A 25,781-nucleotide genomic window follows, 5' to 3' on the forward strand; every position below is an offset into this window, starting at 1 on the left:
GGAGGGATAAGGGAAGGGGGTGTTGGGAAGAAGAGGGTGTGAAGAGGTGGTAGAAGGGGAGGGTGGAGAATGTAAGGCATAGGTACTGCCTATACTCCACAAAGCATTGGGTTTAACTGTGAAACATAAATATTAGCTGCTTAAATATACTCTGACCAGAAAATAAAATGTACCACTTGTTCCTTTGCACAGTAATCACCTGAGCTCACCGAAGCCAAAGTGTGTGTATTTTTATGTCCTCTTTATGGCTGTTACCAAACCCTCACAGGGAGGGATTTCAAACTCAAATCCCAGTGGGAAGGAACTATGACCAACTTTGCTGTCAAAGTCATTCAAAAAAGCGTTCCATAATTTACTATAAAATGCTACTTGGTATTAATAGCTATACATCAGTACAGTACTGTATATTGTCTTTCAGTGACATTTCTTGTCAGATGCAACAGAAATTGGCTTTGTTGCTTAGCAAGCTTCTTGAGGAACACTCACAGAATATGACTGCTCAACAGAGAATTAATTAATCAAGGAATCTGATCAATAGGGGGAAAGCAATGCAATACAACCTCCAATGTACTGTGGGACTCATTAATTATACAATCAGATTTTTTTTAAGGACCTCGCTACAATAGGAGTATATGAAGCATTTTTTCTTCCTCAAAAATGATTGCTTTTAGCTAACATGAAGTAGTGGAAATATAACAAGGCTTCTTTTCAAAGATTTTTGTCCAGAAAAAAAGTGGAGGAAAAAACAACCACCATGATTTACACATCAAGGAAGAAATGTCATTTTTTTTTATGCTACAGAACAAAGTAGGACACAATTTTTGAGATGTGTACAAGTACTAATGAGGAAGGACTGCAATCTTATAAAATTCGGTTTCCTTTAATTCAATTCAACCAGCATTTATTAAGCACCTGCTATGTGCCAGGTACTGTCCCAAGTACAGGAGACACAAACAAAACACTCCCTGCTCTCAAAGAGCTTTATGGCTGATTTTCTTTATTGAAATATCCCTCCCACACACACACTTCTTACAAAAGTAAATGTATATCACAGAAGCAAAGTTCCATAAGCTCATTCTCTTATTAAAGTAGAAGAGACCTTAAAAATCATATAACCCAACCTCCTCATTTAATTAAAAAAATTTTGAACTATTTTTTCTTTTCATTTATATTCTCCCCCTCAATTTAATAGAAAAACAAAGGCAAAGGGGGACAAATGTCCCAGGGAAGTTTAATCCGCATTCAAGATAACTTTTGCTATTAAAGCAAAAATAAACAAGTAATTGTAAATTATAAAACCATTCGCTACTTAATCGAGTTAGGTTAGTATTTTCCATTTGACTAGAAGTATGCCCTCTCCCAAGCATAAATATGGAATTTCATTTGATGAAAGTGATAACCTCAGGAATTAATTTGGTAACCATAACTTTTGTGTGTGTGTGTGGAATTTTAATATCCTCTGAAGAAATCCTCAGGTAAACACATGTAAAGTGTTATACCACTTCACTATTATAACGATTTATATGTATATATGAATGCATATGCATTCTTATACTACTTTAAGGATTGCAGACTTTACTTTTCTCATTTTTACCTCATCACCACCCTGTAAGGCAGATGCTGCAGGCCTCCATTTCACAGGTGATGAAACTTATGAGAGCGTTAAGTGCTTTTCCCATAGTCACGCAGCTAATAACTGTCAAAGGCAGGATTTGAAACTGCCTGATTGAATCCCAATATACTAGTATACCATGCGATACCATGAAGCAGTTCACTTTATTAATTATATTAATGCACACAAGTCTTCAGTATAATGAAGGCCACCAATCACGCCCATGTTATGCTCTTCTCCACTTTTAAAACCATTTGTCACTTAAGTTTTGTTTTCTGAAAGAAAGCAGCTATTACTATCTTATAATGAGAGTTAAAATCCTTGGGAGTGAAGAGAATAATGGACTTGAAAACAGAAAAAGATTAGAGTTTAAATCCAGACTGCATCATGTCCATATGAGTTATATATAATTATGACTTCAGGCAAATTGCTTAACCTTTTTGTGTCTGTTGGGTCATCTGCCAAATAAGCATAATATTTTCCCTTTCTAGCTTTCAAGGTTGCTGTGTAAAGCAAATAAAGCATAGATCAAATAAAGTAATTTGTATGAAAGCTCTCTACAAATACGTCTAATCATTATGACTGCTAAAGGAAACCATCCCTATTAGAAGTAATTTTGATCTAAATCCTACTGATGATGGTAAGTTGTTCCTTGGAAATAAAAGCCTATAAAAAAGGCTAGTCTATATTGCTAATTAGATAAAACGTGGACTCCTTATGGATTACAGAAGTTGATGTTTAGTGACACATATATTAAACCTCGTTCTATGTAGGTATCATCTTTAACACTCACTCTCTCTTACTCCCTACATCCAGTTGCTAAATCCTATTTATTTTACTTTTATATCTCTCTAAGCTGTCCCCTCATTTCCATGCCCAAGGTCATCATTCCAAGCCAAAATCCCATTTCCTTTTACCTGGACTGTTATACAAGTCTCCTAATCTAACGCTCCTGGGTCTTCCTGCCTCCAATCTTTTCACCCTCCTCTCCATCCTCCACGCAGCTGTCAAAACCACCTTTCAAAAAATAGCTCTGACCATGTCACTCATTCCCTAGTTCAAGAACCTCCATAGTACCAGTATAATCCACCACAATGCTTCAACTTACCACCCTATCATGCCCTCTATGTTCCAGCCAAATCTGACTACCTTTTATTCCCTGTTCACTGTCTATATTCTCCTGCCATCATTTATTCACAATGTTCATCCATCTTCCATGCCTAAAACCCACTACCTGCTCATCTCTACCTGTTGGAAGCATCTTCTTCCCTCAGCCCCATAAGCCTCATGCCATAAGCCCCAGCTCACATGCTATCCTTTTCCTAATCTCCTCAGGTCAAAGTAATTTTCTTTTCCTCAAATTTGTTCAGGGCATTATATGTGCTTTAATATAAGTATTAATTTGCCATTGTTTGGATCTCTCCTTTGCCCCTATGCCACATATCTTTGTTAAATGTCATATTTCTTCTATTACAGTGCGAGTTCCTTAAGGGGAAACACTTTTTTTTGTACCTACATTGTCAGCACAGTACTTTGTACACTTAAAAATGTTTGTTGGACTAAAACCATAAAGGACAATGATGAATTTGAACAGAAAGGAGGCAAAAGAAAAGTTGAGAAAGATCAGAAAAAGTACCTTTTATTTTAAATGAAAGGCTCTGCCTACTTAAAAAGGAGTGTATTCATAATTAATACATAAGATTTATTATAACAATATCCAGTGTACAGTGCCTGTAGTAGATAAAACAGCCTGCTGAATATATCAGGGAATCTGATTATTCACAGAGGGCATGAAAAAAGACTCATCTCCAACTTGGAGCTCCTGAAATTGTCTAATGACTTCAAAATAGATCAAGACCTGTACCTGTCATTTTTACCCTCACATCATGTCTCATATCTCTACATCATCTCTCTTCTCTACACTCAAAGCCAGCTTAGTTCAGGACTTTCTGTATCTTTAAACTGGGTTATTCCAACAGCCTTCCAACTAATTGGTCTTGCATTATAAATCTCTCCTCACTTCAATCCATCCTCCACTCAGCTACCAAGGTGATGTTCCAAAAAGTTAGGATCAAGTGTTATATCCCGTATTTATGTAGTTATTTGTTTTCTACCCTGTTAGAATGTAAGCTTTTTGAGGACAGGAAGTTTTTGCCTCTCTTTGTATCCCAAGAGTTGAACACATTGCTTAGAAAACTAAGGATTAATAAATGTGTGTTGATCAACTGATTTCCTACCTGTCGGAGTGAATTCAAATAACTTCTGCTCATTGATCTGACCAACCATTTTCCTGATTTCCTAATTTTATAATGGTAATACCCTACACTACAATTTGTCTATTTAGAATATGAGGAAATGCTGGAGGCAGTTACTTTTTTTTTTTTTTTGGTGAGGCAATTGGGGTTAAGTGACTTGCCCAGAGTCACACAGTTAGTGATTGTTATGTGTCTAAGGCCAAATTTGAACTCAGGTCCTCCTGACTCCAGGGCCGGTGCTCTATCCACTGCACCACCTAGCTGCCCCTAGGCAGTTACTTTTTAAGAACATCATGGGGAATTCTGTAATCCCATTGGTCAGTTCTAGACCTTGGCCAACTCCAAAATGCTCCCTCATACTGTGTCTCATCCCCAAATTCATTTCATTCCAACAAACATTTATTAAGTTCTTTATATGCTGAATGCACTGTGCTTGGCCCCAGCGAAGAGAAAATATGAAAAATAACACAATCCCTACATCTTTTCAAGGGGATAAAATACATAAATGAATACAGTACACATCATAATGAGAAAAGTGCCTAGAAGAGGTCAGAGGGACTATAAGAAGTCGGTACAATTCATTCTCAGAAATCCACTTTTTGCATTCTTAGACTGGCTGTTTAATTCTGACAGATGATTCATTTTCCCAGTGAAAATAAGTCTTCTACAATTCCAAGAAAGAAAGTGTCAGGTTGTTTGGTCATGTATTTATTTATTTATTTATTTATTCATTACTCTTCAACATACTCAAATGGAAAATAAATATATCCTACTCCAGGCTGAATTTCCTGGGACTGACTCAGCCACTCAAATTCGATCACACCTGTCTCTCCCTCACTCCCACCCAGGGTCAGTTGCTTTTCTACTGCTGCCAACCCACCAGGAATCTCGACCCTGGCCTGAGCTTCTGACAGCAAACAGATTCTGCTCAATGCAAACCCTCCCCCAAACATCAAAGCTTCACCAATTAAGAAGGGGACAGGGGAAGGGGCAGGGAGAGGAGGGGAAGGGGAAGGGAGAGGAGGGGAAGGGGAAGGGGAAGGGAGAGGAGGGGAAGGGAAAGGGAGAGGAGGGGAAGGGGAAGGGAGAGGAGGGGAGGGAAAGAGAAATGGAGAAGAGAAGGGGGGGAAGGAATGAATGAGGAAATAGGGAGAAAAGGTAGGTTGTGGGAGGAGAGAGGAGGAGGGAGGAAAGGGCAAAGGGTAAAGGAAGGTTGGTGGGAGGGAGGAAGAACGAAGGAAAAGGAGGGAGGGAAGTGGGAAGAGGTCCAGGGAGCAGAAAGAGGAAGAGGGAGAGAGGGAAAGAAGTGAATAAGTGAAGGAAACGAGGGGAAGGGAAGGAGGGAGGAGAGGAGAAAAGGGGAAGAGGAAGGAGGGAGGAAATAGAAGGAAGGGAGGAGGGAGGGCCAAAATGAGAAAGGAAGAAGAATGGGAGGAAAAGAGAAAGAAAAATGCCAGGAAAGGAGGAAAAAAGGAGGAAGGAGAGGGGGAGGAAGAGGAACAGTAGAAGGGGAGAAAAGGAGGAGAGAGAAGGAAGACGGGACAAAAGGAGAAAGGAGAAGGAAAATGGAAAAGGGGTAAAGGAAAAGAGGACAAGGGAAGGAAGGGGAAGAAAAGACAAAAAGGAATGGGAGAAAGGAGGAAAAGGAAAGGAGGGGAGAAAGGAATAAGAGGAAAGGAGGAAGGGGAGAAAAGCAGGAAGGAGGACAGGGAGAAGGAGGGACAAAAGGAGGAAGAAGGGAAAACAGAATGGGGTAAAAGGAAAGGAAGGAGAGCAAAGGAGTAAGGGAAAACAGAAGGAAAAGAGGAGGAAGTGGAAGAAAGGACGAAAAGGAATGAGAGGAAAGAAGGAAAAAGAATGGAGGGAAAAAGGATGGAAGAAGAGGCAGGGTGGAAGTGGGAGGAAGGAGGAAAGCGAGGATGAGGAGAGGAGAGTGATCTAGGCAAAAACGTCGCGACAGGGAGTCCATATCACCACGTGGAGAGGGAGGCCGGCCCCCAGTCATGCTGGGAGAAGGTGCCATACTCTTAAGTTGCTCTGCCCGGCCGGTTCACGGTGAGCAGGCCGTCCTCACGGACCCCAGCGAGGGTACGTCGCACCCGCCTCGTCCGTCAGTCTCTGAGGTGGGGAGGAGGGGGAAAAGAAGGGGAAAGGGGGTAGGAGTGCTCCCTATCCCCAAGAAAAACCTTAGTAAACAGCGCAGTCCCTCCGCGCTCGATCGGCATCCTTAAGTTAACAGCTGTGCACGTCGGGCTTGGGGAGCGGCGGCGCCGGAGGGGATCTGCCCGACCCGGCCCCTCGCCCCCCTAGGGATCCGCCTCGTGTTCCGGGCTCCCCTCTCCGGCTTCGGCGCTCCGGGCGTGAGGGAGCTTCTGGCTGCCCGAGAGCAGGCATCTGTGAAGGACGCCGCTCCCCGGTAAAAGGCCGTGCGCCCCGCCAGCTCCTCCGCCGGCGCTGGCGGCCCCGGCCGGGGTGAGCGGGGTACGCTGCTGGCCCCGGCTCTGGGGGGACAGAGGGAGCGGACAGCGCGCCGGCTCGCAAAGACGGCTGCGGCCAAGCCCCGCTCCCTTCCAGAAGCAACGAAGTTGGGGAAAGGCGGGGAAAGTGACTTGCTGTCCTAGCCCCCGGGCCCCCCGGGCAGAGCTCCCCGGGCCAGCCCGGCGCCCAGCACTCACCACGTGCCTGCCCTTCCATGGTGCCGCGGCCGCGCGCTCAGCCCGGAAAGAAGCCAAGAGCCGTCGCAGCCCTGCCTAAAGCCCAGGCGACGTGCGAGGGGCCGGGGGGATGGGTCGGGGGCCGGGGGACAAAGGGCTGGCCTGGCTCCGCCGCGCTACCTTCCCTCCCTCGGCACTCCGCCGGGCTGGTGTGAGGAGGCTGCCGGGGCTGGCAGTGCTGCCGCTGGTGGGACTGGTGGGTGGCACCGTCGCCGCGGCTGCCGTTGCTGCCCCCCGCGGCTCCTTCCTTAGTTACCTCGCTCACTCCCGCCCGCTGAAGCCCGGCCCAGCGCGCGGAGGGCGCTCAGCGGGCGGCGCCACCTACCGGCCACTTCTGCACGGTGCACAGAGTGCGCCGCCCTCCCTGTCACAATGCCAGGCGCGTGGGCGGCCCAACCCGCCTGCGAGGGACCAAGGATATAGACCGAATACAGCCGGCTTCCCTGATAACTGCGCAGCCCGGACCCAGGGCGTTTCTGGCGGGGCGGGAGCAGAACAGGCCGTTTTAGAGTCTGGAATCAGCTCCCCAGAACTCTGAAGTCTAGAGAATTGAATTCCAGTGATGACTCTAACCATTTACTAGCTGTCTGGGGTCAGGTCATTTGATTTCAGGGCCTCAGTTCTCTCTTCTGTAAAAGGATGGTAATAATTTGAATCATAAGCCGCACAGGGTTGCTGTGAGGCAAAGTACTTTGCAAATTGTAATGTCACCATATAGATGTAAGTTCCTAATACCTTATGTGACTGATTTAGAAAGAGCCCCTCCGTTGCAGCCCAGAGTGCCTTTGATTCTATCAGACATTTACCAAGTATTGTTTAATGATTATTACATTTTGCATGATTTCATATATGTAATTGATATCACATTGCTTGCCTTCTCAATGGGTAAGCGAGGGAGGGAAGGAGAGAATTCAGAACTCAAAAAAAATTTAAGCAGTAAAAATTATTTTATTGGAAATATAAAGAATTACTATTTACTAGTATAATACTTAATTATCTCATCACATGAAATTTTATTATATGCTTAACATATCATGTTAGATCATATATCTGATTTGAGAAAAACCTCTCGTAACTTCAGGGTATATTCTATGCCATTAAACCCTTGCTAATTGTCACTGTTACTGATCACTAATGATAACTTGCAATTGATAATAATAGAATAGAAGGCATATCCATAGAAAATATTTTTAATGACATCATTCCCAGAGGAAGAGAAGGGAGTAGGAAAGAAACAAGATGCCAGTTCAGTTTAAAATTCTATAGGTAGATAAGTACACAAATAGCTATGAATCAAGTTAGTATTAAGTGGGATTAGTATAGCATGTAATGCTAGGATATATTATATAATAGTATATAGTATTATATATAATTCTATATTATGTATACATATTATATATAATATATAATATATGATATATAAAATATATAATATATAATAGTATGTAGTGTAGTATATAGAATAGTATTAAGATGGTTCAAACACAAAGAAGTCAAGAAGAGATTGAGAAAGAAGGAAGCACCCCTTGTTTGAGTAGAAAAAGGGATGGCTTCATAAAGTAGGTAGCATCCAACTAAATCTTTAAGGAAAAAAATGCTAATCTATTTCGTTTGATCCTCAAAACAACTCTGTGAGGGAACACCAGAAGATGTTGTAATCACCATTTCACAGATGAGGGGGCTCAGAGAGATGACGTGACACACTAAATGTTGGCCTTGCTGTCCCTGATGAAGGGAAGGATTTCGCTTAATGAAAATTAGGTGGTGCTGCCTATTCCAAGGAAGAGAGGGAGGGGAAGTGTCATCCATACATGCAAAAAGAGGTATTGAGAAAGCTTCCAGAGAAAGCACTGGATGCCATGGAATACTGGAAATAATATAATTTGGCTGGTGCTTAAGGATGTCCAATAGGAGTGAAATACACAATAATAATTCCTTGGTGAGTTACTGCAAGTTTGAAAGGCCATTCTCTTGCCTTGGTTTTTTTTTTATCACCCTCATTTTCTTTTTTTGTTAATTTCCTTTCAATCTGTGAAATTCTACCTTCTCTCCCTCCTCTCCCTCCTACTTAAGAAAAAAAATTGTAACAAAAATGTCAAGCAAAAAAAAAATCCTTAATTGGTCATGTCAATTAAAATATGTCTCAGTGTGCACCCTGAGTTCATCACTTCCTTGGCTGGAGGTATGTAGCATGTTTCAACATGAATCCTCTTGAATCAAGATGGGTCATTGCGTTGATCAGAGTTTCTAAGTCTTTCATCGTTATTTGTCTTTACAGTATTGTTGTATAAATCTTTCTTCAGGTTCTGATCACTTCACCCTATCAGTTCATACAAGTTTTCCTAGGTTTCTCTGAAGCATCCCTTTCATCATTACCTATAGCACAATAGAATTCCATCACATTTACAAACCATAACTTATTGAGAGATGTCTGTTCCACTTTTTATGGGTACCACCTCAGTCTCCAGTTCTTTGCCACCACAAAAAGAGTTGCTATAAATAATTTTGTACGTGTGGGTCCTTTTCCTCTTCCTCTGATCTTTTTAGAGGTATGTACTTAGTGGTGGTAGTATTCCTAGTTTAATAATTTTGGAGGCATGATTCCAAATTGCTTTCCAGAATGGTTGGACCAGTTCACAGCTCTACTAACAGTGCATCAGTTTACCTGTGTCAACCTCAAGTTCTTCCAGCATTTGTCATTTTTCTTTTTTTGTCAGTTTTGCAAATCTGATGGTCATCATCCCACTTTGAACTACTTTCATGACCTCTGTCCATTCTTTGTATTCTTTCTTATCAATTTGTTCCCCTTTCACATCTCTTTACTCTTCTATTATCTATCCTTAATTCCTGTCTACAAATCCCAGACTCTCCCCATCTCTCCTTGTTCACTCTCATCTCAGCGTACAAATGATTAAATTTTCTTATCATGAACCAAGAGAGGCAGTGTGATAGAGTGAATAGAGACCTGGCCTTGAAGCCTGGATCTCAGTTGGTTTTTGAAACCTACTGGCTATGGGACCCTGGGCAAATCACTTAACCTCTAAGTACCCTAGGAAACTTTCTAAGAATCTATGTTGCAGAGAGGTTGAGGAAGAACTCCACTAGGAGATCATTACATTGATGAAATTACAGGTCTAGTCCCATCCCATGCTTTGTAATGCAACCTAAAATCAAATTTTGCTTTTTTTGGCTTGAAGAGTTGTGAAACTCATTATGCCCAAGGAAAAATGCTCTATTTTTGGACAACTCTAATTCACACAATCCTAGGTGGTTGGAACTAGGAGAAGCCTCAGAGGTCATCTAGTCCAACCTATACTGCTAATTAAAGTAAACAATATACTTTCATTTATTTAATCAATAAACATATATTTGTCGTACTTTATTGTTGATTCACATTGAGCTTACAATACATTAAAAGCCTCTATCTTTTTTAGACAAACTACGTTGAACTAAATCTCCCTCAGTTATTTCTTAGGTCAATGTTATGAACCAAGTTTCGGATATATAGATAGCTATCTCTATGTGTGTGTATATATATACACATATACATACATGCATAAACATATGTATATATAGATATATGTATATATCTTCATTATACGTTCTAGGAATTTTCTCTAAAACATCCCTAAGAAGTGGTCATTAAGGCTCCATTTGAAGCACCCCTAGCAATGGGAACTTACGACTTCCAGAAGGAGCCACTTCCACAGGGTTTAGTGAAGTTCAAATCAAATAACATAATGTAAAGCACTTTGCAGACCTTAAAGTACTTTATAAATGTTAGCTATTATTTTTTTATACCAAATCAAATGCTTTTCTAAAAAATTAGCTTTTATTCTTATCTTTTGTTTTTTTTATTACATCATCATAGTTTTCCACAGGATCCCTCCTCTTGTTCCTCCCAGATAATTATTGCATATAACATAGAATATTTTTAAAAGACAAAAAAGGAAAAAATTAGCATAATTGATCAATACATTGAAAAAGTCTGAAAATATATTCAGTGAACAGCAATTGTGAACCACTCACCTCTACAAAGAGATGAGGCAGGTGAAAGGAGATACAAAAGCTCAATGAGGAAAATTATGCCTTCAAAATTAGAATTAGGTAAGTGGGAAGATAATGACTCCATGAGACATCAAGAAACAAATCTAAGTCAAGAGAATGAAAAACATAGAAGAAAATGTAAAATATGTCATTGGAAAACAACTGATCTGGAAAACAGATTGAGGAGAGATAATTTAATAATTATTGGACCACCTAAAAGCCATGATAAAAAAAAAGCCATGATCAATTGTTATAGAGTAAAAATATATTAGAAAAAATCTGAGTATTTTAAGAATGATAAATATACATATTCTGTTGTTTATCCTTCATACTTGAAGAGAACCAAAATTACATTATGATGTTGGGGTCAAGGTACTTTGTGTTCAACTGTGGCTGATCAGACCAATACAAGCTCAGAAGGCTGTAGGACAGGAAAAGTAGTCTATCTGAATATTTGGGATGGAGACATCTCTAAATCTGTGTATTTCACATTTATTTTGAGCTACTGCTTTGCTTATAGAGCACAGAGCTTTCTTTGACATGGGCAGTCCTGTGCCAGCATCTAGCATGTCTCACAATAGATACCAAAGTTCTTCAGAGAGACCTTGAAAGTGTCCTTGTATCATTTCTTCTGACCTCCATGTGAGTATTGCCTAGTGTGAGTTCTCTGTGAAATAGTATCTTGGGTAAATGTATGTTTGGCATTTGGGCAGTATGGTCAATCCATCAGAGTTGCGTTCTATGGAGTAGAGTTTGAATGTTTGGCAGTTAAGCTCAAGAGAGGATCTCAGTATCTAGTACCTTATATTGCCAGGTAGTCTTCAGAATCTTTCTAAGATAATTCAAATGGAAGCAGTTCAGTGTTCTGGCATGGTTTTGGTAGACTCTCCAGGTTTCACAAGCATACAACAATGAAATCAGCACAATGGTTCTTATAGATCTTCAGTTTGGTAGGCAGCCTGATACCAACATCTATATTCTATGTGCACATGAAATGGCATAGACTTAATTTGATAGGTACTGATTTTTAGCCTTCAGTAATTCTCTGTGATTGTTAGTCAGCATCACTGTTTCCTATTCTACAGTACAATCATTTGTACAATAACACATATTTATCACAGTGTGATGTAACTATAAGTGGCTCTCAAATGTGACCAGTTTTTGACCAATGATGTACTAATTTCCACAGTAAGAAATCCCATATTTTAGTACACAAAATGGTATCCAAAAGTACCTTAATGCTCTTTCAAAAATGTAATAGAAATGTTCTTTTTTCTGAAACATTAAAATGCAAATTCATTTAACTCTTAAAAGGTAGTTATTCTATAAAAGATATAACAGAGATAACTTTAAGTCAAACCAGAGTTTATATTTTATCCTAGAGCCCATAGGAAGCCACTGGAATCTTTGGGAGGGAGGAAGGAAAGACTTAGTTAGGCCTATGCTTTAAGAAAATCAGTTTGGCAACTATGTGGAGAATCTACTAAATTTCTGTAACTTATTCCTACTTCTCATGTCAGCTACACACAAGAATAGTTATACCCTTGATCCTGCCAAAACCTGTTAAGTGTTTACTTCAATATTCACAAGCTCTGAAGATTTCATATCTGATGAAAATCGTTTATCATTCTATCTTTCCCTATGTTTTATAACATCTAACCCTGTTCTTCATTCTCACCCTAATTTCCATTCTTTTCACCATGCATTCGTGTGTATTCACAGTTCTTTCCCAATTCATTGCTCCTGCAATGGCTATACTCCTTTCCTTTCTATCTCAACTTTTAAGTTCATCAGCTGAACTCTATACTATCCTCTAACCTGGAATCCCTTGCCTCCTTATCCTATCACTGGTCATACCTTGTCAAACTCTATACCCGGAATATTCTCACTATCTTTTTTCGCTTCTATTCACATGAAGCTGAACAGAGCCAAAAAAAATCATGAAACTGGGTTTACTGGGACCTCTATATATGTTATCTGATCTAAAGCGCACCCTCACTACAGCAAGGGAGTCATTCAACTTTTCCTTAAGGGATTCATTATCTCACTCTCCACAGTGGCTTTCTTGTCTTCCCTCATCTCCTAAGGCATTCTGTCCTCCTGATACTGCATCATTCAGCCATTTTCCCCTACTTTCTCCTCCTTCACTCTAGTCTCAGATGAAAAAAGGAGTTCTGGTCCTTTCCAACAAGTCCTCTACATGTACTCTTGATCCAATTCCTTCCTGACTTCTCCAGCTGATTGACTCTACGATTATCTCTATTCTTTCTCTTATCTTTAATCTCTTTCTTTATCTACTAGCCCCTTTCTTGCCATCTCTAAAAAATGTATAAGCGTACCTCAAGACTGTGCTTTAGACCCTCCATACTCTTTCTTGGTGAGCTCATCATCTTCTATTGGTTCAGTTAGTAACTCTATGTAGATAACTTCCCAATCTATAAGCCCATTACTGATCTCACACCAGAGCTCCAGTCCCACTGCTGTCTTTTGGCCATCTTCACTTGGGTTTCTTACTGGCATCTCAAACTCAATAGCTCCAAAGGAAAACTCATTACATTCCCCTCTCCCTCAATAACTTACCTATTTTTGTTAAGACCTCCACAATCCTTCATTTGGGTTTCCAAACTAGAAGGTATCTTTGACTACATTCTCTTCCTCATCTGAGGGTACTGAGGTTTCAGAGAGAAACAAGGAGTGGACTTGTAGATCTGGGAATCAGCAGAACGGAAGTGATAATTGAACCCACTGATGCAATGACCACATAAGATAGTATACAGAGGAAAGAGATAAGGGCCCAGGATATAGACGTGAGGGATACCTACAGTTAGTGGAAATGCCGTGAATGAAGAACTGGCAAAATATAGCCAAGTAGCTAGAAAGAGAACCTAGAGAGAGCAGTGTCACCAAAGGCTAGAAAGGAGAGAATATCCAGGGGGAGATCAAGTGTCAAATGCTTTGGAGAGGTCGGGAAGGATGAGAAAGGGCCATTAGTTTTGGCAGTTGAGAGATCATTGGTAAATTTGAACAGGGCAACTTAAGGTGAATGAAGAGGTGGGAAGCCAGATTGCAGAGAGAGAAGAGAGGAAATGGAGGCACCTAGTAGGGACAACTTTCTTAAGGACCTTAATAGGGAAGGGGACAAGATATATTTTACAATACCTAGCAAGGATGGTCAAATCACGTAAGGGATATTTAAGAATGAGGGAGATATGCGTGTCAAAGGCAGGGATATGAATCAAGGTCTCCTAGTCTATATCGACACCATGGTGCTTCTTATGCATATCCATTTTTATCTATATAAATATAGAGATGTACATCTTGAAAGGTAAGCATTTGAAGCATAGCATTATTATTACCCTGGCTTTAAAAATTGAAAATAAGAAGTGTGAAAGGGAATGTTTCTGCCACTACTATTAAAATAAGATAAAAAGATGCCCAAGACATATTTTTAAGAGGATTGGATGAAAATTATCTGAAGAAATTGAAAAAAGGTTTTTCTTTTTTCCCAAATAGATAGGAATCATTAAAAGTGTTTAAAAGACAATTTTGTTAGTTTTATGTTCACATTTAATATTACTTTATTGATCAGAGATATTTTGCCAGCAGAAAAATAGATTGTTACTTTTAAAAGAATGCTTTAAAAAAGTCACCAGAAATCACCTGGATTTTTTTTAAAATTAAGTTTATTTTATTTTGTAGTTACAATTAAAAGTCCACTAGCACAAATTTATCTTTTCATAGCTCAAAAATTACACCATTGCTCTTTTTTCCCCCAGGATATCCTTCACTTCTATCATTCAGCTATCCATTGCTTCTACATTTAAAGTCAAAGTATCTGTTTCAATTTTACAAAATATGAACCTGTGACTGAAATAAATCAAGATAAAATCAAAACCAAATATGAAACAGTAAACATAAAAAATGCAGAGAAAAGCATATAAAATATGTAACAGTACAGCTTTTGGCATTATTCTCTCTTAATTTTTTTAAATTTTGAACTTGACAAACACCAACAAATAGGACCATTTCTATTTACAAAGAAAAATAGAAAAAGATGATGGTGTATGAAATAATGAAACTCTATTATATGAGTTTAAAAACATTATATAATAAATTCATCATGTGAGTTCCGAAGCTGTCCTGCTTAGCTGAATCTACCTCTGAATTTCCTTCTGCTCTCTGCTGTGAATTTAAAAAATACTTTGATACTATTATTTTCTTTCTTTTCTTTTCTCCTATTTCATTCTGGCTTTACTCTCACCATCCCTATCCTCTTTCCCAATCCCTTACCAAATTTTTAAAAAATCTTTCCTTATAATAAATAAACATAGTTAAGTAAAATAAATACAGACATTGGCCATGTTCAAAGATGTATGTCTCATAATACATTTCTGACCTATCACCTCTGTCAGAAGGTCAGTAGAATGCTTCATCATCTGTATTTTGGGCTCGTCATTAGTTGGTCATTGCATTAATCAGAATTCTTATGTCTTTCAAAGTTATTTTTCTCTATAATGTTATAGTCATCGTAAACATAGTCCTCCTGATTCTAGTCACTTAACTTTGCTTCAGTTCCTCCCAGGTTTTTCTGAATTCATTGCTTTTGCCATTTCTTCTATCGAAATAATACCCCATCATATGTATATACTCTAATTTATTCAGCCATCCCCCAATTGATGAAACCCTTCTATCCTCTAGTTATTTACTACAACAAAAAAGTGTTGCTATAGACATTTTAAAAATATAGGTTCTTTCCTGCCTCCTTTGATCTCTGTGAACTATATGCCTAGGAGTGGTATTACTGGGTATTATCACGTACTGGGTATGAAGAGTTTATTGATTTTTTGGGTGTAGTTCCAAATTGCTTTCCAGAATGGTTAGAAAGAGATTTAGGTCCACTCAGGGGGTATTAGCGTGCCTGCCTCCCACATCCTTTCTGACAATTGTCATTTTTCATTTTTTGTCATCTTTGTCAATTACTAAAGATCAAATATAGCCTCAAAGCACTTTTAATTTACATTCATCTCATTTTAGTGATTTGTATAATTTTTAAAATATAGTTGTCAGAGTTTGCTTTTCTGCTTTTGAGATCTTCCTGTTCATATCCTTTGACCACTTATCTACTGGGGAATGGCTCTTATTCTTATATTTTTGAATCATTTCCATATATGTCTTAGATATCAGACCTGAGAAATTGCTGGAAAGCTTTTTCCCCCTTAATTAAACTATTCACTTTATAATTTTAATTTCATTTACTCAATTTTTTTTTCACTTTTATGTAATCAAAATTGTCTATTTTAACTCCTGTGATCCTCTCTATCCCTTGTTCGGGAAATGGTTCTTTCCTATCCATAATTGTGGAAAATATCTCTTTCTCTGCTCCTTTAATGTGTTTATCTAGATTGTGTATCTGTTTGAAGCTTATTCATCATGATACAGGATATGAGATGTTGATCTAAGCATAATTTCTGCCATGCTTTTTAGTTTTTCCAAGAGTCCTTATATAAGGAGGTGGAACCTTTGGGTTTACCAAACACTATGCTTCTTTTATGTCACATACCCAATCTGTTCTACTGGTCAACTGTTCTATTTTTTCATCAATACCAAATGGTTTGGGTGATCACTACTTGGTAGTATAGTCTGAGATCTGCTACTATATAATCACCTTCCTCCCCGCTTCTTTTTTTCTCCCTCGTAATTTCCCATGAGATTCTTGACCTTTTATATCCCTCCAGCTGAATTTTTTTAGTATTGTTAAGTAACCCTTTGGTAGTTTGATTGGTCTAATACTGAATAAATAAATCATTTTAATTATTATTGCCATTTTTACCATATTGGCACTGTCCAGTCATGAACAATTAATATTTCTGCACTTGTTTAGGTCTGTATTTATTTGTATAAAGGGTGTTTTGTGGTTATATTCATATAATTTCTATGTGTACCATGATAGGTAGATTCCCAAACATTTTATAATTTTGTATTTATTTTGAATGGAATTTCTCAGATCTGCTCTAAATGGTCTTCTTTATGAAGCCAAGCATACACCGTATTAATTTTCAGGTCTGTTAGTTGATTTATGGTGTCATCATCAGCCACCTATCCATCCCTCAAGGCTGAGTCCTATGTCCTCCTTTAGTAGCCTTCCTTGACCACTCTTGTTCCCATTGATCTTCTCCCCTGAATCTCTATGGCATCTGAGCTAGTTTTCTCTCTAAAACCAGGCTATAAGCCAGAATATTTATTGTTCATACTTGTCTCATACTTGTGTATCCCCACAGTGCCGGTCACATCAGATGGGTGGTAAATCATTACTGACTGTGAGCAGTGGAACCCTATTTCATCTAACAGTCAAGTGTCTCCTTACATTGGGAATTTAGGAACACCAAGATATTGTTTAGTGCCAGGAAACAATAAGGAATTCTTCCTTTTTTTTGCTTGAAAGTGAAAGCCATTTTAGGGGAGGAAGAGAGGGAATATCCATATCTATATCAGCACTATTATTCTTTTAAAAATTGCATGTGTATGTATATGTGTGTGGAGCGGGGAGAGAAGGGCCTTGTCTGGACCTATGATTTCATTGGTGTAGGGAACTGTCTTTGAGAAAACTTCTTTTATTAGCTTAAATCTGTACTGCTGAGAATAGCCAAATCACTCAGCTGATCATCTTATAATATTGCTATTACTTTGTATACAGTACATTTCACTCTGCATCACCCCATGCAAATCTTTCCAGGTTTTTCTGAGAGCATCCTGCTCATCATTTCTTATAGTACAACAGTATTCCATCATGATCACACACCACACCTTGTTCAGCCATTCCTCAACTGATGGGCATCCCCACAATTTCCAATTCTTTGCCCCCAGAAAAGAGCTACTATAAATGTTCTTGTACATATAGGTCCTTTTCCTTTTTATTTTTTATCTCTTTTGGGATACAGACCCAGTAGTGGCATTATTAGGTCAAAGGGCATGCATGGTTCTATAGCCCTTTGGGCATAGCTCCAAATTGCTTTACAGAATGGTCGAAGCGGTTCACAACTCCACCAATAGTACATTAATGTCTCGTTTTCCCCACACCCCCTCCAACATTTGTCATTTATCTTTTCTGTCCTATTAGCCAAACTAATAGATATGAGGTAGTACCTCAGAACTGGTTTAATTTGCGTTTCTCTGATCAATAGTGAGTTAGAGCATTTTTTCCATGTGGCTGCAGATAGCTTTGATTATTTCATTTTAAAACTGTTCACATCTTTTGGTCATTTATCAGTTGGGGAATGGCTGTTATAGCCATCCTTTCTAGAACTAGCTACACCTTTGGTCATTCTCCTTCACTCACTGGTCAAGGTGGGGGAGTTGGAATATTCCTTGCTCCCCATTTCCACTTCCAGGTTTCCCTTCTACCTTCATCACTTGGTAAATTCTCCTCCTTTGAGGTTCATGCTATTCATATCTACTACCAAATCAAAATTCTTGTAGCTGTTGTCTATATATTCCCAAGTCACTCCTCTTCTTTTTTCAATGAATTCAGTACATGGCTCACAGTTTCCTCTCATCTCAACTCCTGTCCTCATGCTAGGGGACTTCAATGTACATGTTGACTCTCACTCAAGTACCCTAACTACTCAGTTCCTCATCCTACTCACTTCCCATGAGTTATTCCTTCATCCTAACCCACCTCATCTACACACAAAGATACTTGTAACCTTGATCTTGCCATCATCCACAATAATGTTCAAAAAATCCTGAAATCCTCTTATCTGAGGCTTTTCACTCCTCCCTATGCTTTCCCCCACAAAACTCTCCTCTTCACCTGTACCATCCCTTGACCACTCAATTCTCTCTTAGGCCATCTCCTCTGCATTAGCCACTCTATCCCCTTTCCCATTTTGGCCCATTGGTGAACCAGTTTGAATCTATGTTGTCCTCCTTTCTTGAATCTTTAGCCCCCTTATCATTTTACTGATTAAACCCTGCTAAGCCTCAGCCTTGGCTGACTCCCACCATTCACTGCCTTCACTTCTGTGTACATGTTGCTAAATGAAGGGAGAGAAAAGCATGCATCCATTCTGACTGAGTCTACTACAAATTTATTTTATACCACCTCCAATTCACTACTGTGAGGCAATCACTGTATACCTATTTCATCAGCTCAGTTTCCCACTCTGTATAGCAGCTTTTCCAAACCTTTTCATCTGTTCTCAAACCTCTTGTGGTTTTTCCTACCCCACCCTCTCAACTGAGAACCTGGCCTCATATTTTAGAGAAAAAATTGAGGCAATTCCTCTCCCCTCTTCTTCAGCTCCTATTACTGATTTGCCTACAGAGATGACCCCTCTACCTGCACAAGTGATCTCATTCCATCCCATCAGTTCCAGCAGATTAACCTTTCTTTCATCCCCACTCTGTTATTTATTTTTGATCTCTCCCTGTCTACTAGCTCATTCTCTACTGCCCACAAACATACCCATGTCTTCTCCATCCTGAAAAAAACCCTCACTTGATCTTTCCATCCCCACTATCATCCTATATCTCTTCTGCCCTTTGTAGCTTAACTGCTGGTAAAAAATACCATTTGCAATAGGTGCCTGCAGTTTCTCTCCTCTCACTCTCTTCTTAACTCCTCGCGGTCAGACTTCTGACTTTGTTGTTCCACTGAAACTGCTCTCACTAAAGTTACTATTGATCTCTTATTTGCCAAATCCAACGGCCTTTTCTCAGTCCTCATTCTCCATGATGTCTCTGCAGCCTTTGACACTTGTTGATGATCCTCTTCTCCTTGACATTCTTTTCTCTTTAGATCTCCAGGACATCACTCTCTCCTAGTTCTCCTGCCTGTCTGACTGCTCTGTCTCAAGCTCTTTTGCTGGATCCTCGTCCAGTCATACTCTCTGTCCCACAGGGTTCTATCCTGGGACCTTTTCTTTTCTCCCTCTTTAGTACTTCATTCGATGATCTCATCAGCTCCCATGGATTTAATTACCATCTCTATACTGATGATTCATAAATCTATCTATCCTGCCCCAACCTTTCTGCTAACCTTCAGTTTTGCATCTCCAACTGCCTTTCAGATACTTGAACAGAATGTCCAGTAGACATCTTAAACTCAACATGTCCAAAATTGAACTCATTATCTTTCCCCTTAAACCCTTACCATTTCCTTCTTTCCCTATTACTATAAAGGTCAACACCATCTTCCCGTCCCTCAGGCTTGAAACCTAGAAGTCATCCTGGCTTCCTCACTATCTTTTATCCCCCCACCCTACTCCCATCCAATCTATTGCCAAAGATTGTTGATTTCATCTTTGCAACATATCTTAAATGAACTCCTTTCTCTCCCCTCACTCTGCTGCCACTTCAGTGCAGGCTTCATTACTTCATACCGGGACTATTATAATAGTCTGTTGGGGGTTAAGCATGAATCAAGTCTCTCCCCTCTCCCATCAATCCTCAATTCAGCCACTAAAGTGATTTTTCTAAAGTACATATCTGACTATGTCACCTTCTCCTGCCCCCCTCACTCAATAAAGTCTAATGGCTCTGTATCATCTCTGGGATCAAATACAAAATGCTGTATTTATCATTCAAAGCCTTTCATAACCTAGCCCCTCCTGCCTTTCCGGTCTTCTTACACCTTACTCCTGCACACGTACTCTTCTTCGATCTAGGGATAGTGGCCTCTTGGGTTGTTCCACGAATGAGACACTCCATTTCTTGTCTCCAGGTGTTTTCTCTGACTATTCCCCATGTCTGGAAGCCTCTCCCTCCTCAACTCTGCCCTGCTGGATTCCCTGGCTTCCTTTTATTCCCAACTAAAATCCCTCCTTCCACAGGAAGCCCCTCCCAGTATCCTTTCATTCTAGCATCTTCCCTCAGTTAATGACGTCCTGTTTATCCTGAAAACTTATTTGTATACATTTGTTTGCATATTGTCTCCTCTAATAGATTGTGAGCTCCTCGAGGGCAGAGACTTTTCTACATCCAGCAGTAAACACAGTACCTGAGACATAATAGGTGCTTAATGATTATTGATTGATATGAAAGGTGAGGCACAGGGGGCTGATAAAACCATGGATTCCTAGGACCCTGAAGATCCACTAGTAATGTGGGATTTCCTCAAAATCAACAAGCAGTTCACATCCTTTCTACCCTGACAATTATGCATCAGCTTAAGGATGACTTCCTGCTGTGAAAATGAAATAAAAATCTCTTGTCATCCTTCAGCTGTAGTCTATCTAACCTGTACTTAAATTCTATGCTTCATTTTCTTTGTCCGTAAAATTCATAATTCCACATTGTTGCTAGTTCTCATTGTTATTAATAACAGTGATTTTATGCTGTATTTTCTCTATGTAAGTTTTGCCAGTTTGACTGAAAGGGACAATTGTGGGAGTAAACACACTATTCATAAAGGGGCTGAAAGGTGGCATTTATATAAAAGATTTATTTTCCTTTGAAATTTCACGTGTGGTTATAAACTGAAGTCCTCTCAGCTATAAACCATAAGCCAGGGATGTAACTAGCAAATTCTGGGGCTCAGGATAGGTACCCCAACATGTGCCCAAGGAAAGCAACAGGGAAAGAATACCCTCAAATCAAGTTCTAAGGCAAATTCAGTTGAAATAGGGGAGAGAATTTAGGGAGAGACTTTAGCCCTCTGGGACATAAAGAAATATGAGCAGTACCCTGAGCTGGTCCAAAGGTACTGAGCTTACCTCAGGTATGGAAGCAATGATAAACTAACAAGATACAAAGCTCAGTTGTGGCCTTTTAAAGGAGTACACATACTATTAAAAGCCCTTTAAATTTCCATGTACCAGAGGCAAATCACCTTTTTCTAAGTACGGCTCTGCCATAAACCACTTTTGAAAAAAAGTTGGCAATTTTTTTTTGTTTTTATATCACCTACATTTCCCAAGTAACTAACATTATATGTAGTGTTTCACATCCATAATTAGTATCTCTTGTCAAGTGTGAAAACAAATGGCCAGAGTCACAGAGGTTATGCAACCACTGTAACTCTGAAAATGCAAAAGAGCTCACAAAGGTTATCACAACCACAGTTAACTCTAAGAATTAAAATAAAATAAAAACAAAACAAAAATCCAAAATAAAACCAAAGAGCTAAGAGTAGTCATAAGCAAAAAGCTTTCTTTATTCTGTTGGAGGAGGGAAACTAGATTTATTGTGCAGGGGCCTCCTGTAGGAAAGAAACCCACTTTAGTGAGGCCAAACCTTTATACATATAGTAGGGGCTATACAGTGAATTGTAGCTGTGACAATGAGGGCTAATAGTAACAATGAGACTGGTTTGATTCATAGCAGGACTTCATGACCAGAATATGGGTACTACAGGTATTTGTCCAAGCTCAAGGACGACCTGGGGCTGGTGCAGAAACAAATCTGGGATTCTGCTGCAGCAGAGTTCATCCAGAGGGTGAATGCAAAGGATTGTTGTTATGCCAAGCTCAGGGCACGGCTTGCTTGCTGAGCCTGAGCTGTGGAAAAGAGGGTTAATTTCCTAATAGTAAAAAGAGAGGAGTGGTCTTGGCATAGGGATCTTAACACTCTGCAAAAAAGGGAGAGAGGTACATTCACATATTTCTTCTTTGGCACAAAATTGTCATTTTAAATTGTTTAACGTTCCATTTCAATTGTTTAATTTTTGTTCTTTCCACATTGTCATAGTCATTGTATATATTGCTTTCCTGCTTCTTACAATACAGCATAAATTCATCAAAGTCTTTCCATACTCCTCTGTATTTATAATATTCATTATTTCTTACAGTAATGTAACATCCCGGTACCTTCTTGTACCACAACTTGGTTAGTCATTCTGCAATTGATGGGCACCCTCTTTGCTCCCAATTCTTTGCTACTCCATAGAGGTTCTGAGTAATAATTATTTTGGTGTACAATGTGTGTTGGACATTTCTTTTTTTAATCATTGACTTTTTTGAGGAATATCCTTAGCAAAGGGGATCTCTGAGTCAAGGGATAAGCTATTTTAGATAATTTGACAGCATAGTTCCCAAGTACTTACCTGAATGATGGGACCAATGGTATACTAGTATGTTTGTCTTTTCACAACACCTTCAGCACTGACTATTCTCATCTTTTGGTTATCTTTGATTTTATTTACCTTCAGTCTTGCCCACCATTACTCCCTCTGCTTTGGCCAGGGAAAGATAAAGTAGGTTACAAAGATTTCAGTTGCTTCCTTCCTAGCTTGCACCTCCAGCATTGCCTGGTAGAGAGGAGGATGTATTTGAATCTCAGATACCCAGAGGAGCCACATATTTATTTATTCTCTTTACTAGGTCACTTGGAAATAGAGATGTTGAGTTGTCGGCCCCAATTCCTGTGTAGAAGGATGGAAACAGAGCTGTAGGTCCAATCCCATCTCACATAGCGCTTCCAGAATAGCTACTTCAGGTTTAATGTAGTCTGTGGATTAATATCCACTCAAAATCATAGCCTCAAATAATTGCAAACAAAGGGGATATCCACCAATTGGGGAGTGGCTGGACAAATTATGATATATGAATATGAAATATTACTGTGTTTCAAGAAATGAAATAAAAATGATGGATTTAGAGAAACCTGGGAAAACTTGTATTAGCTGATGCAGAATACAGTAAGCAGAATCAGAAGAGGGGCAGCTAGATGGTGCATATAGAGTGCCGGGCCTGGAGTCAGGAACACCCGAGTTCAGATCAGGTCTCAGACACTTACTAGCTGTGTGACCCTGGGCAAGTCACTTTACTCAGTTTGCCTCAGTTTCTTCATCTGTAAAATGAGCAGGAGAAGGAAATGGCAAACCACTCCAGTATCTTTGCTAAGAAAATCCCAAATGAGATCACAAAGAGTCAGAAATGTATGAAACAATTGAACAACAACAATATCATTGTAAAGAAAAGCAACTTTGAAAGATTTAATAATTTGGATTAATGAAATAACCAACCAAGACTCCATGGGACTGATAATGAAGCATGTTTCCTATCTTTTTACTGAGAGATGATAGATTAGAGGTGCAGAATTGGACATGACAGAGTATGGATTTGTTTTGTTAGACTATGCTTATTTGTTACAAGAATTGTGTCTTTCTTTTATTTTTTCCCCCCTGTGAGTGGCACTTGGTGAGGAGAGGTGAACTAGTGATAATCTGGGGGGGGGGGAAGAAAATAAAGAAAAAAAGGTGTCATCAAAGCATTTTTAAAAATTCATGGAAGAAAATAAAGTGAAATTCGGAAGGAAAAACAAGTAGGATACCTTTTATGATAATGTTGAATTTATTATATACTTTTGAAAAGGGCAAGTTGTATGTAATAGAACTTTGTGGTTTCACATGTAAGTCTCTTTTTCTGTTTCTACTTTGTATGTGGAAATAAGGTATTTTGGTGTTTAAGTTCAGAATTTCAAAAGAAAATTTAAAAACAACATTCACCGAACAGCTAGGTGGTATAGTGGATAAAGCATAGGCCCTAGAGTTAGGGGGACCTGAGTTCAAATCTAGCTTCAGACACCTACTGAATGTATGACATTGGACAAGTTACTCAAAATTTTTCCTAGACACAGACATCACAGTTCCCAGACTGTAGCACATGCTATTTTCTACTATTGGCTTTGTGACAGTTCAGACAACCATCCCTGTAATCAAAGCTCAAAACAATAGTAAATTACAGTCCCAAGAATTTTTACCTTAAATAGCAAAATTTCACTAACCAGAGTTTAGGGCTTTAATACCCTTCTTGATGTTTTCCTAACAGTTAACATTTTATCTATTCTTTTCTTATAAATTAAAATTAACCATATTCTGGAGCTTCAGACATACAGCAAACACCTGATAGTTGATTCATCATTAATATGTTGAAACTACATCTTTAAACTACCCTGTACACTTTCATAACAGCCAAGAATTTTTAAATGAAAATTTGCTATTATAGTAAACATTTTTATTATTATCTATCTTATAACAAAATATGCCTTATTAAATTAACAATTTTCAAATATCTGGTTTTATCACATCCTTTTAAATTCGTATGTAACAGGATTCAGATTAAAAGGGAAGTTGTTTTGTCTAATAGCATTTCTGTTACAGTGGTCTCTAAAATTTCACCATATAATTTAGAAATACAATAATAACATAAACAATAGCATGTATTTAAAATATGAAACAAAACTTCAGATGACATCAATTCAACTAATTGCATTTCCAAAGTATTCCATATAAAAATCATTAATCTTATTGCCTTTGGCATTTTAAACCCACTTTAGACATATCAGGCATGGAGCAACTACATTCAATTAAAGAAATGATAGTGATGTAGTGTTTAGCATATGCCAGTCACTGTGTTAAGCACTTTATAATCATTATATCATTTTGATCTTCACAACAACCCTGGGAAGTGGGTACCATTATTATTTTTCTCTTTACACATCAGGAAACTAGGGCAAATGGAGAAAAAATAACTTGCTTAATATTACACAACTAATAAATTTCTTTAACTGGAACATATTTCAAATTTCCCTACATTTTTCCAGGATTTTTTTCAACACTATTATTTGGGAACCTGATCTGAGGTGAGAAGGGTTAATAGGGAGAAGGAGAAGGTCTCTGAATTGGGGGAATGACAGGGAATCTCTAGTTTAAACAGTTGTTTCTTTTTTCATGGTCAAGGAATGGTTAACAAGAGGTGGCTATAAAATGCAAAATGTTTGACTATTTTTTTTTCTTTCTTCACTCTGAGATTACTTCCAAACTAGCTGTCTTCCTTCATTGCCCTAGAACAGTGAGACTACCAATCTTCCAGGGAAAATGCCATTTTACTTTTAAAAACCTTATAGAATTTAATTCTTATTTTTCCTTAAAATAAATTCTACAGAACCCCAAAACTTACTAGGGTATTTCAGAAGGGAGTGAGTTCCTGGAATTACCCTATATCCCAGTTCTCCCCTGCAATCTTAAAATGATTAATCTCCACACTCCTTGATTTGCTAAGATTTTTTTTTTTAGCAATTCTATAATCTTTGATTATCTGACTTTATTTCTGTAATTCCGATGTGGCCAAAGTTGAAATGATAGGAAAAAATAGTTTTCCAAGTTGTTGTTTTTTTCTTTTTCTCTTTTCTTTCTCTCTCTTTTTTTTCTTTTCT

The 25,781-nt window shown here is 38.8% G+C and overlaps 1 protein-coding gene across 3 annotated transcripts in view; it reads right to left on the reverse strand.

Annotated features, from left to right (window-relative positions):
• Nucleotides 1-6,867, reverse strand: part of TPD52L1 (TPD52 like 1) — a 157,049-nt gene extending 150,182 nt beyond the window's left edge. The window contains exon 1 of one of the 3 annotated variants that reach the window (XM_020986977.2): nt 6,543-6,867. In XM_020986977.2, the coding sequence (XP_020842636.1) occupies nt 6,543-6,561 (19 nt within the window). In that variant the 5' untranslated portion in view covers nt 6,562-6,867. Of the gene's footprint in view, nt 1-6,053; nt 6,140-6,542 lie in introns of those variants that run through there. The other 2 variants (XM_020986978.2, XM_078155163.1) reach the window with 2 other exon arrangements.
• Nucleotides 6,868-25,781: the final 18,914 nt, after the last annotated feature.

Source organism: Phascolarctos cinereus, unplaced genomic scaffold (assembly GCF_003287225.1).
Source record: "Phascolarctos cinereus isolate Bilbo 61053 unplaced genomic scaffold, phaCin_HiC Scaffold_5;HRSCAF=322, whole genome shotgun sequence".
Classification (NCBI taxonomy): Eukaryota; Metazoa; Chordata; class Mammalia; order Diprotodontia; family Phascolarctidae; genus Phascolarctos; species Phascolarctos cinereus.